Source organism: Neurospora hispaniola (genome assembly GCF_033458365.1).
Source record: "Neurospora hispaniola strain FGSC 10403 chromosome Unknown B0T23scaffold_1, whole genome shotgun sequence".
Classification (NCBI taxonomy): Eukaryota; Fungi; Ascomycota; class Sordariomycetes; order Sordariales; family Sordariaceae; genus Neurospora; species Neurospora hispaniola.
In genome coordinates, this window is record NW_026944406.1 from 106,912 (window position 1) to 120,392 (window position 13,481).

Below are 13,481 nucleotides of genomic sequence, written 5' to 3' on the forward strand. Positions count from 1 at the left end.
TGCCATCAAACCGGCATTATCCGGAACTAGGTAGGAGTTCAAAGCACGAAGCGACAGTTCGATTGACTAGTCTATAAATAGCTGCCTCACAATGAGACAACTAGACAAGAAAAACCTTGGATTAATAAGGAAAACATTATATTTTTACTTCCCGTAATCTTTTCCCTACTCGCCCACCTCCGCATTACCCATGACCTCCCACCCCTCCACCCCCCCCCCTGAAGGTACTTCGAATACAATCCCTAGCAAGACTGGTCACACCTCCCAATATGATCCGACACCGGATTCAGACAGTTCCCACTACAGGCGCACAACAACTCAATCCTATTCCCCGACGTAGCCAGCGTATTGCAACCACCACCATCATTCCCTGCGTTCGTCGTGTTTGACGACGATGACGCCTGTCTCGCTTGCATCATCTTTCCGGTGGTGCTATCCATATTCTCATGAACTGCATGGTTTATGTGCGTGCGCGAAGATAAGATGTTGAAGAACCGGGAGAGAGTGGAGATGGATTTGCCGGATGATACTACGGGAGTGGATGCGTCGTCGTAGTGAGGGTTCGGCGACATGGCGGAGTCTTTTGCCTTTTCCTTTTCCTTTGGGTTGGCGTTGGCGGGGAGGCAGACGTAGAGGGCTTGGATGGGGTCGGTTTTGGTTTTGCCGTTGGCGCAGTTACTCTTGGACGCGGCGCAGTAGGCTTTGACTACATCTTCTTCTTTAAAGTCTGAGGGGGGGAGGAAATGTCAGATGGAGTCAAACTCTGTGTCAAAGGGAATGTTGGTAGCTGTAAGGAAGAGGAAAGAAATATGAGTGGGGGGCGGGTAGGGCAGAAAAAGTTCTTGGCTGCTGTAGCGATTGTCCGAAGACGAGATGTGGTGACGGCCGGGCGTGGAAGAAAAGGAAGAAAAAATAAAAACGATTAAGGACGCGTAATACAAAAGAATATGAAGGAAAGGTGAAGATAGGGTAAAGGGATGGTGAAGAGAGGATAACGAGAAGGTAAAGAGAAGGTAAAGAGAAGGTAAAGAGAAGGTAAAGAGAAGGTAAAGAGAAGGTAAAGAGAAGGTAAAGAAAAGGTAAAGAGAAGGTGAATAGGGGAAATAAAAGGGTGAAGAGAGGGTGTAGAGAGGGCGAATATAAGTAAAAGATAGGGTAAAGAAACTAAGAAGAAGAACTGAAAAGCGGGTGATATATAAGCTAAGAGTAGAATAAGAAGATTGCGAGGGAAACCGGAAGAGGAAGATAACAAGAGAGCGAACGGAAAGTGAACAAGAAACAAAGTTGTATCGGGTTGAAGACGTACTTTGATGATCCCTCAAGATATAGCCGCAATAAGTAAACCCTTGCCCGCACAGCGCCTGGCCAGGAGGAGCCGGCGTGCTCGGGGTCCAAGTGCTTGGAGCGGTGCTCGACGGCACCGCGGCTTGCCAAAACGTCGTACCCGATCCTGCGGTGCTCTGACCGAGTGCCAGGTAAAAGAAGAAGGCTGCAGAGCAGAAGGCGATGAAGGACTTCATGATGCTTCGGTGTTGCTGTCGGTTTTGGGTCTTTCTGCAGCTTTGGTGATCAAAATGGCCGTGGTTTGGGAAGAAGGGATGTCTCAGATGGATGCGATGATGTGATCGTTAATGCTTTTAACCTCCTCTATCGGTTTTCTGTCTCTGGTAACGAAATTGGGATTCATCAGCTCGGAAGGAAAGGCCGCTCGAAGAGCTTCGTTAGCCAAGCAGTGTCAAAGTCCCTCTAGTTGTCCAACGTCTTCGAGTTGCGGTGCCTCCCCAACCACAGACAACGGAACCCTTGGTCACGTCGTCGTTGTCTCACGCTTTGTGGGGGGAGGGAAGGGGGGACCAAAAAGACTGCTCCCCAAGCGCAGATTCTCCGGATGTAGTCCACAGTAATCGAAACCATTGGACGATCTCGATAAGCCAGCGGAGTGGATGTTGTCGGTGAGGAGATAGCATGGTAGCTGGGTGCCTGGAGTTGGCTAAAGGCAGATGGATGGATCGTTATGACGTGACAGGTTAAGCATCATGCTTGTTGATGTGGCACGCGTGCGCCGAACCGGAGTCCCAAGAGTCAATGAAGGGTTTGACCTGAGCAGCTATCCTTGGTCAGCGATTGCACGGCGTCTGAGTTGGCTGGGCACGAGGTAACGGATCACGAGCAGGGCGCAGAGGGACGAACTTTTGACAACCTTACATTGTCCTCGCGTGTGATGTATCAGCCGCAAGGGCGAGGATGGAAATGTCTGGCTAGCCTCTGGTGTCCATGATGAGGTTCGAGTACAGTTCTCGGGGTTTGCGTATGCATGTTCCGTTATCTACTGCGACATCCGCAAGCGGGATTACGAGAACCATGCTGGGAAGAACAACAGGTTTCGGGAAACCGACCTTGTGAGGACAGAACCTTGTAGTGTACATCGTTTCGGTTCGCAGCCTACGTGCTCTTCCTTCTTGCAGAGGAGGAAGCTCACCTTTATGAGTTGTCTCAATCCCAGTGGTACTTGATTCAGCAGATGATTCTGGTAACGGATGTATGATATTCCGATATACAGCCTCCGTGGCCATTTGTTTCTGGTCAAGTGGCTGGTTGTATGGTAGACCGACTGAGCACTCCATATGCCGGAAGATACATGGTGGCAGTTTTGAGGCGACACGTTGAAAAATGATGACTGTCTGAGAACCTCTGTGGGGAGAGGCGGGTAGTGTTTCATGCCATCGGCTTGGAGAGAAAGAAGAAGGCAAAGAATGTGCAGGAAGATACTGATATGTTGACTGCCAACAGGGAATTAAAACACATACTACCAAAGAGTGAACATCCAGTCCCTTTCTACCTGTACCGGGGACGATTCCACGCCTCAAGGACCAAAGGCACACACCCCACGTATTCCTTGTGCTCCGTACTCATGGTATAGAATACCCTTCCCCCATCGTATATCGGATTGAGATGCCCAATTTGGTATGATCGGTCCTGCACCAGCCGTTTCTTACAACCGGACTCCAAAGACTATTATGTCTCGTTTTTATCGCGACCCATGCCCATTTGCCGTCCTCCATTGTGCTTTATTTGCTAAGCCACGGACCAAATCATCACAAAATGCCACTGTCCTGATGTGTGGAGTTACCTCGAGGGTGTTTGGGCATGGGGGGCCTATGAAGCGAATATATGCAATGGGGACCGCGCCTCGGTATTCCGTTAATTGGGCCTCCCCTGTCGCTGTCGAGTGACCGTTGCAGGTACTCGACATGTGCCGTCGCTCCGACACCAGCCAGGGGTATTAATGCAGGTTGCAGATCGTCGGAGGAGGCCGCTCGCACAGTTGTCGCGAAGACGGTTGACAGCGTCGAGTTTACTCATCGACCTATACAGACTGGTACAGGAGAAGTGGCTCGCCAACGTTGCTAATTTCGGGAATTGTGCATTTTAGGTCGAAGGCTTTGGATAGTACGATCTTGAAGATCTGCGAAACAGTCAGACCCTGCACCAGTTATGGCAAACGAAGTGTGACGTACCTTTTGAACATTGATGCTGTGACTGGTGCTGCTAAAGATCAGTGCCGCACGCATCGCCTTGGCGAATCGCCGAGCCTGGAAAAGTAACGTCAGCAAGCAGGAACTTTGCCGTATACGCACAAGTGATGGTACCTGGTTGGAGATTTCCTCCTGCTCCTCCCGCGAAAGGTTCACAAAGTGATCGTACTTTGTGCCTACAAGGACGGGAATGGCCGTCTTGTTGAATCCTCGCCCCTGACGGTACCATTCCTTGATGCTGTTCAACGTGCTCTTGCGGGTCAAGTCGAACATGAAGAGGATGGCTACAGCATCGTTGCACACGAGCGGCAGCATATTGACGAACTCGCGTTGACCGCCAAGATCCCAAATGCTGAAGGTGATCTCGGTGTTGCGGATGCTAATGGTCTTTTCCATGAAGTTAACGCCCAGAGTCTGGATGTAGTCCTCGTCCCAACTGCCTTCAACATATTTGACCATCAAGCTTGTCTTGCCAATCTGCGCATCACCGACCATGCCAACCTTGATCACCACATGATTGCGCCCGTTGGCTTGCTCGCTGGAACTCCCGCCGGCGGTTGTCCGGGAGCCGTTTTCGGCGGACTGGGATGGGTTCTGGCCTCCGAGCCCCGAGGGCGGTCGTGATGTTGAAGGCTGGGGTGCTGGTGGTGTGGCATATCGGTCTGAGTCAAAGTTGTCGTGTTGGGAATATGACCGTGGTGAGCTGTTGAGGTTCTGATCGAATTGCTGTTGGTAATGGCGATCTGGGAAGCCGTTTTGGTCGGGTGTTATTTGAGGTGAATCCTCCAGACCACCCATGTTGTCGTCTGGAATGTTGTTGTTGTGAGGAAGCTGAGCCTCGTTTGGGCTAATGGTTTGATCGTGATCCATCACCACGGTGTCCATGTTGCTGTGATTGTTATCGAGGAACTGGTCCGGGGACCCCGCGGAAAAGGGCGAGAAGTCCAGCTTGACAATGGATGAGAAGGAGGGGTAGGTAGACAGAGAGGTTCAGCCTGGGATACTGGGTTGTCTGTGCGGGCGGAACGAAGACAAGCGGAAAGGGGTCGGACGGGAGGGATCAAGCAATCGGTTTGTCGTGGTCCGTTTGTGGTGTTTGGTGAAACCCCGTATGACGCTTTCCTCGTGGGTTCGGGCGGCAAGCGGGGGAGAGGGGAGGGGCGACTGAACGAGATGGGACGAGGGGAGGAAAAAGGTTGGTCTTGCTGATTGAGACGGCGCGGTCGGATAAGTTGGCCGTGGTTAAAAGGATGGGTATATGGTTCTTGAATGGTTGCTTGTATGGTGCTCGTTTCTTGCTTTGCTACCTGGAGACAGACAATTGTGGTTTGCCGGGTCGGCCGTGGAAGATGCAACGCAATCGGGGATCGTGCGATAAGTCGACGACTGTGTATGTACCTGCTGGGCACCCTGTGGGTTTGTTTCACCGAGGCTGTGGAGACTGCTGCTGGCTGCGGACGGCGACGAATGGATTCCCGATGACAGCTGAAGTGCGGGCGGAGTCGTATGTAGTGTAGTGTACCTAGTGATGCTGCAGCAACAAGCTGGGGTTGGAAGATGATGGATGGAAGGAAGTGGGAATGGAGATGGAATATGAATGATTGATGGAAGTGGATTCAAATGGATGCTTGGTGCTGCGAGATGCCTAGTGTCCATAGGTCGTCGGATTGATCGATGTTGGCTTCCATATAGCCATGTACCTGGGCTCTAGAGAGGCTAGACACTCCCGCAACTGCGTGTGCAGGGCTGGCGGCGCTGACGGGCAGCAGAGTGACGATAGGTACACAAGATGAAGCTAGCTGGGCACGCACGGACCAAGGGGAAGGAGCTCCAATCGAAGGGAATTGATCAGACCAAGACTCCACTTGAAGATCGCAGAATGTGGGTCCGCTAGCGCTTGGCTTGGCTGGGCGCCTGTTTTTCGAACACTGGACCGCCCTGGGGTCCTCTCGTTGGCGTCAAGATGAGATCTCAATCCTCACGCTTGCGGCTGCTCCCTTGTCCGTTTGCCATCAAACTGGACACTAAAAAACATTCAGCTGTGTTGAGCGAGCATGTGGAGATGGGTAGGCGGGCAGTGCATTCCACGTCGAACGATTTGAGTTTCCAAATTGGGCCCCGAGATATTGCCATGACAATCACGATTAAGATGAACCCCGCGCCAGAACAACATGGAAGTCCTTGACAGCTGAAGGGAGATTGGCACCCGGCAATATCAAGGCAACACAGCAGTCAGATTTAGTATGAGTGGCAGAAGGGCAAGGTGACACCGGCAGAGGGGCTTATTTCAGTTGTGGTGCAACCGTTGATGAGCAAGAAAGATGGCGATAACTCCAGCTTCTCGGGTCAACAAAACAATATCCACAAGAAACCTATTTCCAATGTGTAAACAGAACATCCACGCTCGGGCCCTTGCAGCATCTGAACCTCATCGGAAGCATCAACCTATGGCAGGCTGCATGTCAGAGCAAGCCACGGCATGGCATCAATGTGTGTGCATGGCTGGCTCACTTCGTTGCGCCTTTCCATCGTCTTTGCCCATTGAACTGCTCACACCCTCCCGCGCCGAGTGCCATGCTGCCTCAGCTCCTTGCCAAGGGGTGCAGTAGTGGACACTCTCCATTTGCAAGTCCAGTCTGCCATGTGTTGCCCGGTGACGTGCTTTTGTTTTTCTTCAGTTGATCTTTCCCCAGATCCGGCCCGTTCCACCTTGATGGCCCGCCCGGCCATGGTTTGCTTTTTGGTGCGCTTACATAATACCATGGGTTGCTTTGCATTCGACATCTCCCGCTGCTCGGTTCTGTGGTCTTGGCAAGCCGGCCTTGACAGCTGCTGGCCCCGAGTCTAGCCGTTTGTCGGGTGGCCGGCACTTTGTTTTCGTCATTCGAGACCGGATGTACCCCGGGTCCCGTCTGTGCCTTTTTCTAACTTGTGGCCGGTGCGTTGAATTGAGCACTAACAACCACTACACCACCAAGCTACCGACGCCGATATACACGCCTTCCGTCCACCCCTACCTCCTCCGCCCAAACCACCGACCGTCACAATGGCCTCCATTGCTCGCTGCCTCAGGATTGCTCGTCCTTCCGTCGTCTCTGCTTTCGCCCAGAGCTCCGTCCGCATTGCGCGTCCCTTCTCTGTTACTGCCAACAGTGAGCCACCCGTTCCCGTCTCCATCAGCCGATGCGCTTCCCGATAAGCGGAGTCATCCTTTGCGACAATGATTCACACAACCACAACACATGGCGCGCACAATTGCAACAACATGCTAACTAACACCACCACAAAAACATAGATGAGCTAAGGAAGTACACCCGCGAGCACGAGTGGATCGAGCTCTCCGACGACAAGAAGACTGGTTACGTTGGCATTAGCTCCTACGCCGCCAAGGCCCTCGGCGACGTCGTCTTCGTCGAGCTCCCCGAAGAGGGCAAGGAGGTCCACGCTGGCGATGCCCTTGGTGCTGTCGAGTCCGTCAAGTCTGCCGCCGACATCAACGCCCCCGTCAGCTGCAAGGTCATTGCTAGCAACTTGACCCTCGAGGAGAGCCCTTCCACCATCAACAAGGTTCCCGAGGACCACTCTGCCAGCGGCGGTTGGGTCGCCAAGGTCCAGGTTACCGACCAGGGCATTGCCGATCTCGAGAAGCTCATGGACGAGGAGGCCTACAAGGAGTTCACTGCCGCCGAGGACCACTAAACATAACGCAAGAGATTCAAAATCATGGGGCGCCGCTTGACGGGAAAAAAGATTAATGACGCTTGGTGTATATTGGCTATTTATGACGGAACCCGGGGAAATGGTTACGGGGATCAACTCAATTTCGGACAGTTCAACCTGCTTTTAGACAAACAACATGGGGGGCCCAACAAAGTACGCCCAAAGAAGTATTTTTGTTATCATCACACGGCGAAGGGCGGTGTTTGGTAGTTTTATGCATACATCGAATTGGAGTTAAATCGGGACAAGCATGCATGCAACGGAACGCATCCAAATGTCATACCAGATTATGTACATGCATGGAAAACATTCAGCAGATCGTAGAATCCCCAGGGTTGCGCCTCGCATACCTCTTGACTTTTGGTTCGCCCGCAAAAAACATCGCACCAGCTTTTTCATCCTTCTTTATCGTACAACAAAACCATCATAGATTAAACATTCAGAGATCACCAATCTTGAGCGCACCCCCCGAGGCACGACCCTGGTTGACAAAGTCCAGAATCTTCTGCGCGCCCCTCTTAGCCAGATCCTCTGCCAGCTTCTGACCCATCGCCTCGGCTTCCTCAATTGTCGTGATTACCTCGACGCTCTGCCCATCCACACTCTCCTTTCCATCCAAGCTGACCACCGTCACCTTCAACTGCAACTGATCCTCGCCCACCCACTTGGTCTCGACACCAATCGGCACACTGCACCCGCCCTCCAAGCTCCTCATGACGGCGCGCTCCGCAAATGTCGCCACCATGGTCTTCTCATGACACAACGGCTTGATGATCTCCAGCGTCTTGTCATCGCCCTCCCTGATCTCCATGGCCAGCGCGCCCTGTCCAACCGCATGCAACATACCTCCCCCTTCCGTCGTCGAATCCAACCACTGCGCAATCCGCTCGTCGTACCCCATTCTCAACAACCCCGCCGCGGCCAGGATGATGCAGTCGTAATCCTCCTCGTCGCACTTTCTCATTCTCGTCTCGATGTTGCCTCGTACGTCCTTGAACACCAAGCCGGGGTACCGCCTGCGCAGCTGGGCCGCGCGGCGCACCGACGAAGTGCCCACGATGGCGCCCTCGGGCAGGTCAGCCAGAGACTTGTACTTCCCTTGCTCGGCCCACTTCTTTTTCATGACCACCACATCCCGCGGATCCTCGCGCTCCGTCACAACACCAATCTTACCGCCCTCGGGCAAGGTGGTGGGCATGTCCTTGAGGCAGTGCACGATAAAGTCGACTTCCTTGTTGAACAGCTTGGCTTCGAGCTCGTTGGTCCAGAGACCCTTGCCGAGGGAGGGCAGAGAGGCCGTTTGGTTCTTGTCGCCGAGGGTGGCGAGGGCGTGCACTTGGAAGTGGACGTTGGGATGGTGAGGCTGGAGGGCGGCAATGACGAGGTCGACTTGTCGGAGGGCGAGGGCGGAGCGGCGGGTGCCGATGTGGACTGTTTGTTTTTGTTCGGACATGGTTGTGGTGTTGTTGTTGTTGTCTCGGGTGAGTTTGGAGTGATGATGATTTGGTGGTTGAGGGTGAGGGATGAGTGAGTGGTCGCAAAACAGTCTTGAGGAATATCTTCTTGTCTGAACGAGATGCTTTGACAAGTGAAATAACAAAGATCTGGAAATCCTCTGCGCGACAACTCAGTTAACGCTTGGTCAAGTCAGGCGGCGCAACACGTTCGGTCGTGAATCTGGGGAAGTCCAGGAAGTCGTCTCAGGAATTCGGAATGCGACAAGAGGGGCAACCGCGCAATCTGGAGCCGGGGACAGCGGGAACACCCCGCCGCCAAGACCTCGGACAGGGGAAAGTTTAGATGTCGCGGACTGACCCACTTTGTGAGACGGGGTCGGTGGAGTCAAGTCCGCTGCCCCCGGCACCGGGACAGAAGGCTTCTCCGCCCTCACTGCCGGACAGCATCGGTCGGCACGGGCGGCCACACCCCAGCAAGGTAAGGTCGAGAGGGTAGGCTAGAAAGTAGAGGGTAGGTGAGCAAAAATCGTGAATCAAACCATTTCACGCACAGTACTGGTCACATTTGTTCACAACATATGGGTCACTTCCATCCGACCCAGCTCACAACCACCCCGAAACTTCAGCTGGAAAAGATAACGATTCTTCGGATTTTAGGTATCTGACGCTAACGATTAAGACTAATAATTAAAGCTTTTTGTTTGCAAGTAGAGGTATCCGTTTGTTTTCCAACCCACTCATCTTCATCATCAATCCCGTTATTATCCTAGGTGTTTCCCGAGCATTCCACATCCAAGAGTGTGACCATTTTGCACAGCCTGCAGTGCCTGACACCCTGCTCGGCCCCGCCAACGTCTCTCGTTCTGTCTCGTTCCCATTTAGGTCTTGCGCTTCTTCAGAAACCCACCAGCTCACGACTTATTCCCACTTTCGCGCTCCGCCCCCTTCCTATTACCCTCCAAAAAGTGCTCTAGCAATTGATGCGCCCTCGTCCCAATGCTGATACTGGACGCGCTCAAAGCTGGACTAGCCGCCGCCGGTCTCTTGGGCGGAGGACTCCTCGGTTCCGGGCTCTTCGCCAACGGACTCACCGATCCTGTTGGCGCTCTCACATCCGCCGCCAAATCATGGACATTTTCTAAATGCTTCGGCGTACCAACACGACTATCGTGGCGAAGTGAATGAGGTCTTCCACCCGTCAGGCCTCCACGCCTCGATCCTAGACCTGGACTCGCGGTCCTGACGTCTGCGCCTAGGTTGCGATTTTCGCGATCAGCACTGGGACTGGGCGTAGCGATTTGCCGGTCTTCAAGGCGATTATGCGGTCGCACCAAGGCTGGAGGAGTCGGGACACGCTGGTCCAAGTGGATGCCGGGTTTAAAAGGGCTGTCGCTTCTCGGCACCGCAAGTCGCTTGTCCTCGGTGAATTGGTGGTTGCGGATGGAGATCGGTTTGGGCGAGTTGATGCGAGGATCCGATTCGATGGGGTGATCTTTGATCCTGGCGGCGGCCAGAGCAACCTTGGCATCCATGTGCGGACCATGTGCTTTTGGTTGATCCAGCAAGGGAACAACCGTATCGGTGCTGAGCTCGTGAGCTTCAGCTTGCGGAGGGAGGAAATTGTTGCCCACATCATAAGGTTGTGAACGAGCTTCGTCCTACGCTAGTTGCTCGTCGATGTTAAGCCGGTGGCGGGTATCTCTGGGAGGAAGAGTATCGAGTTGGGGGTCTTGGGAATTGTCGTGAGGACGATCACCGACCTGCGCTTCGTCTACTTCGTCCTCGATCGTTTCTGCAATTGAAGTCTCCGCCTCCTCGACGGTGACCACCTTGGGAGATTGGTTCGCCACGTCACCAAGGGCGGTAAGCTGCTCGAGAGCGGATGGCTTCATATTCGGTGTCTCGGAGTGTGAAGAGGAAGGGAATGCACCAGGGAGTTGGGGCAATTGGGAAGGAACGTTAGAGGAGCCTGCAGGTACGGTTGCGGGTGGCATAGCTGGGGTGTCAAATGCACCAGGCAAGTGCGGAAGCCGGGGAGGCGCATCGAGCGAGCTACTTGGGGCCACGTCTGGGATGTTGGAAAAGATCTCGTCGGCGGATGGTGCATCAAACTCCTCGGAGAAGCGCGACTTGCGGACTGGGGTATTTGACTTTCCGATCTTGGGTGCTTTTCGAGAGAGCTCGGGTGACGGAACGCGCGCTTCTATGACTGGGAAGTGTGCAGGTGCTTCGTCGGATCCGTCCTCGGACAGTCGAATATCTCGAGATCTCTGTGGGATTGGGGTTGAGTCCAAAGGCCGGTTCGGAGCTTCAAGGCGATCAGGCTGGTCCTCGGAACTTCGGGCATTGGTAGATCCAGTAGGTGTCTTAGAAGGCGATTCCCGGGATCGGACTGGTGCTTCCAACCGATCAGTGTCCGGGCCTCGGCCGTTGCCGTATCTGTCGTGGTCACGAGTTGGGGTTGGCGCCTGGATGGGGGCATCGCTGGTGGTGACATGCATTACGGGTGGGCTTGTCGTCCTCTGGAAGGTGTTCATTGCTGGGCCCAAGATGGTGCTCTTCTTCCTTTCTTCACCAGCTTGGTGGTCTGCTTCTTCGATCGGAGTGAGCGTCCCTTCTCTGCTGCGTCGTTGGTTGACAATCGAAGGGCCACCCTCGGTCCTAGGGCTAAAAGAAGATTGAGAGACATGACCGACTTCAGCAGGGTACGACGCAGCCACATTGGGTGCATTTCCCTGCCCCGGTTCGTGGAAGTGTACTTCTCGCAGAGCGGGTTGTCCGTCAGGCGGCGATGAGCTTTCCGGAGACGTGATTGGCTTCAAAATGCCTCTGGGGGTAGTCATCCGCGGCTCCGACTTGTAGCCATCGGGTTTGATAGCAAAGATGGGCTGGTAGTCCTCGCCAAGGGGTCTCGGGGGAGGAAGGTCGGCCTCTTGTTTCATACCCTCACGCTGGCGGATCTCGAGGTCATTACGAATTAGGGAACATGGCTGGCAGAAAATGCCTCTGGTCATGTCGTCTCCTGCTGTGCCCTTAATGCCGTACTTTTGACGGATCCTGGTCGTCTCTCTACCGGTGTAGATGCCGCTGCCGATACCTTTGTTATTGTCAATCAAAGGTCACAGACCGAGCGTTAGAGAAGAGTAAGTGTGAGACGTACAGAAACCCCCAGTGCACAACCCGAAGAACTTCCAACAAGTGGGGTTGAAGTCTTTGTAATCGGTGAGATCGAGAGGATCTCGACCCTGTTTGATCAAGTCCAATCGATAACGTGTATGGGCGAACATGTCACAGGGGAGGAAACAAGCTCGGGGACAGTCATCGTTGTCGCCGGGGTCGTAGAGACTGATTTTCCAGTCATTTTCTGGTATTTCCGGCGGCCTGGACGATGTGCTTTCTGTTTTGGTCGACATCTCTCTGTTCTCCATTACAGGTGTGAGCGCGAATGGGGGGAGATGACCGGATCTGCGGAAAATAATGATACTGGATTTGTGAAGGGATTATGCCGGGATGATGGTTGCGGGCAAATGAGTGGCTGGGATGAACTGGAGAAGTGTTCCGCGAAGGAGGATGGCGGTTTGACAGGGCGAGGTGAAGATGTGGTAAGTTGCTATTTCAAGCACACATGTTTTGTCTGGTTGTCATGTGTTCTTGCCTCGTACTTGGTGTTTTGGTTAGTGAGAGGTAGGTGTCGACATTGAGTTGCGCTTGCACCGACTCCCCATATGTTGAACTCTCCAGGGTCAATTGAGATTGCGTCATCGAAGCTTATCTGGGATGTCCGCGCTCGCCGAGCAGCATAACAAAGTCAAATATTTGACAGATTCAGAGGTAAGTAAGTACGCTCACTCATCCGTTCTTGCACGAGGTTAAATCATGCCTTCCCTCGTCCACACCCAGTTAAACGTCCACCACTTCATCCCCTGCCAATGGCCTTTTCAGTCGAGCTCGAACCGGGTAGTGAACCGGGTAGGCCGGACTTGCTGATTGTAGAATCTCTTGATTCTGGCAATGACTCTGGCGAGGGTGCAGCGGCTTAGATTTTGCGTCAGATGGATTTTCCGAGACTGTCGCCAAATCCCCGGCCAACTGCAAGGTGGGCCATAAAAGTCGGCATGAGTTCTCGTCAAGTTCATGTGAATGTAGCTGGGTTCACTCACCTTGTCATCCTTCAGCTCATCCCTTTAATTTTACTGCTTGGAGCTGCTTTCATCATCCGTCTTAAAGTCTATGTTCTTGTTGTCCGAGTTGGTCTTTCTCAGCTTCTCGTCGTCTCACTGTTTGCCTCGCCCTGGCCGCTTCCTCTTTGCGTTCGTCGTGCCTCATGAACCCTTCGTGCTCCTTTCCGTGATCAACGAGTTTCTTCTTTGCTGATCCGCTGGAGATTAGGTATTGGCACGGATATGCCAGGAGACGTGGGCAAGCTGAGGAATTGTTAGCTGCGCTCGTACAACTCGGAGAAAGAGACGAGCATGTCCAGTCGCTTGCCTTGTGCACATTGCCCAGGGTTGCATATCCTCTTTTGCCAACGGAGCGTGTCGAAGTCAGATGATTAGTTGTGTATGGGTAGGCAGGCGAATTACTTATGGCAGGATGGAAGCTCGCAATCTTGAGGCTCCCAGGATGGCGGTTGGTGTGGTGAATGGTGTATATATGGTCTTCGTGTTTGGCACTTCAAAGGGAGAGGCAAATGAACAACAGTCGTTTGTTAATAACGTGAAGGGTAGCTAGAGACAATCATTCCATTATATACGGCCGTTTCTCTCTT

The 13,481-nt window shown here is 53.3% G+C and overlaps 6 protein-coding genes across 6 annotated transcripts; 3 read left to right on the plus strand and 3 right to left on the minus strand.

Annotated features, from left to right (window-relative positions):
• Positions 1 to 242: 242 nt before the first annotated feature.
• On the minus strand, positions 243 to 1,520 carry B0T23DRAFT_348416 (uncharacterized protein; the record flags this gene model as incomplete). The annotated part of the gene is made up of 2 exons (XM_062836011.1): positions 243 to 727; positions 1,307 to 1,520. 2 exons carry the CDS (start codon positions 1,518 to 1,520, stop codon positions 243 to 245), a joined length of 699 nt encoding a protein of 232 aa, XP_062696371.1.
• Positions 1,521 to 3,367: 1,847 nt separating this feature from the next.
• Positions 3,368 to 4,421, minus strand: B0T23DRAFT_391465 (P-loop containing nucleoside triphosphate hydrolase protein; the record flags this gene model as incomplete). Its single annotated transcript, XM_062837943.1, has 3 exons — positions 3,368 to 3,466; positions 3,519 to 3,593; positions 3,639 to 4,421. 3 exons carry the CDS (start codon positions 4,419 to 4,421, stop codon positions 3,368 to 3,370), a joined length of 957 nt encoding a protein of 318 aa, XP_062696372.1.
• Positions 4,422 to 6,364: 1,943 nt separating this feature from the next.
• On the plus strand, positions 6,365 to 7,371 carry B0T23DRAFT_98 (glycine cleavage H-protein-domain-containing protein). Its single transcript, XM_062842085.1, has 2 exons — positions 6,365 to 6,688; positions 6,832 to 7,371. The coding sequence occupies exons 1-2, from the start codon at positions 6,583 to 6,585 to the stop codon at positions 7,233 to 7,235; spliced, it is 510 nt and encodes a 169-aa protein (XP_062696373.1). The 5' UTR covers positions 6,365 to 6,582; the 3' UTR covers positions 7,236 to 7,371.
• A 324-nt stretch (positions 7,372 to 7,695) lies between these two features.
• Positions 7,696 to 12,141, minus strand: B0T23DRAFT_400487 (porphobilinogen deaminase, dipyromethane cofactor binding domain-containing protein; the record flags this gene model as incomplete). The annotated part of the gene is made up of 6 exons (XM_062838486.1): positions 7,696 to 8,732; positions 9,072 to 9,210; positions 9,265 to 9,268; positions 9,629 to 10,371; positions 10,474 to 11,810; positions 11,874 to 12,141. The coding sequence occupies 6 exons, from the start codon at positions 12,139 to 12,141 to the stop codon at positions 7,696 to 7,698; spliced, it is 3,528 nt and encodes a 1,175-aa protein (XP_062696374.1).
• A 21-nt stretch (positions 12,142 to 12,162) lies between these two features.
• Positions 12,163 to 12,384, plus strand: B0T23DRAFT_296639 (uncharacterized protein; the record flags this gene model as incomplete). Its single annotated transcript, XM_062834291.1, has 1 exon — positions 12,163 to 12,384. A coding segment is annotated over one exon (222 nt), but the record flags the coding sequence as incomplete, so codon positions are not given.
• Positions 12,385 to 12,490: 106 nt separating this feature from the next.
• Positions 12,491 to 12,753, plus strand: B0T23DRAFT_306126 (uncharacterized protein; the record flags this gene model as incomplete). The annotated part of the gene is made up of 2 exons (XM_062834353.1): positions 12,491 to 12,548; positions 12,614 to 12,753. 2 exons carry the CDS (start codon positions 12,491 to 12,493, stop codon positions 12,751 to 12,753), a joined length of 198 nt encoding a protein of 65 aa, XP_062696376.1.
• Between the last annotated feature and the right edge of the window lie 728 nt (positions 12,754 to 13,481).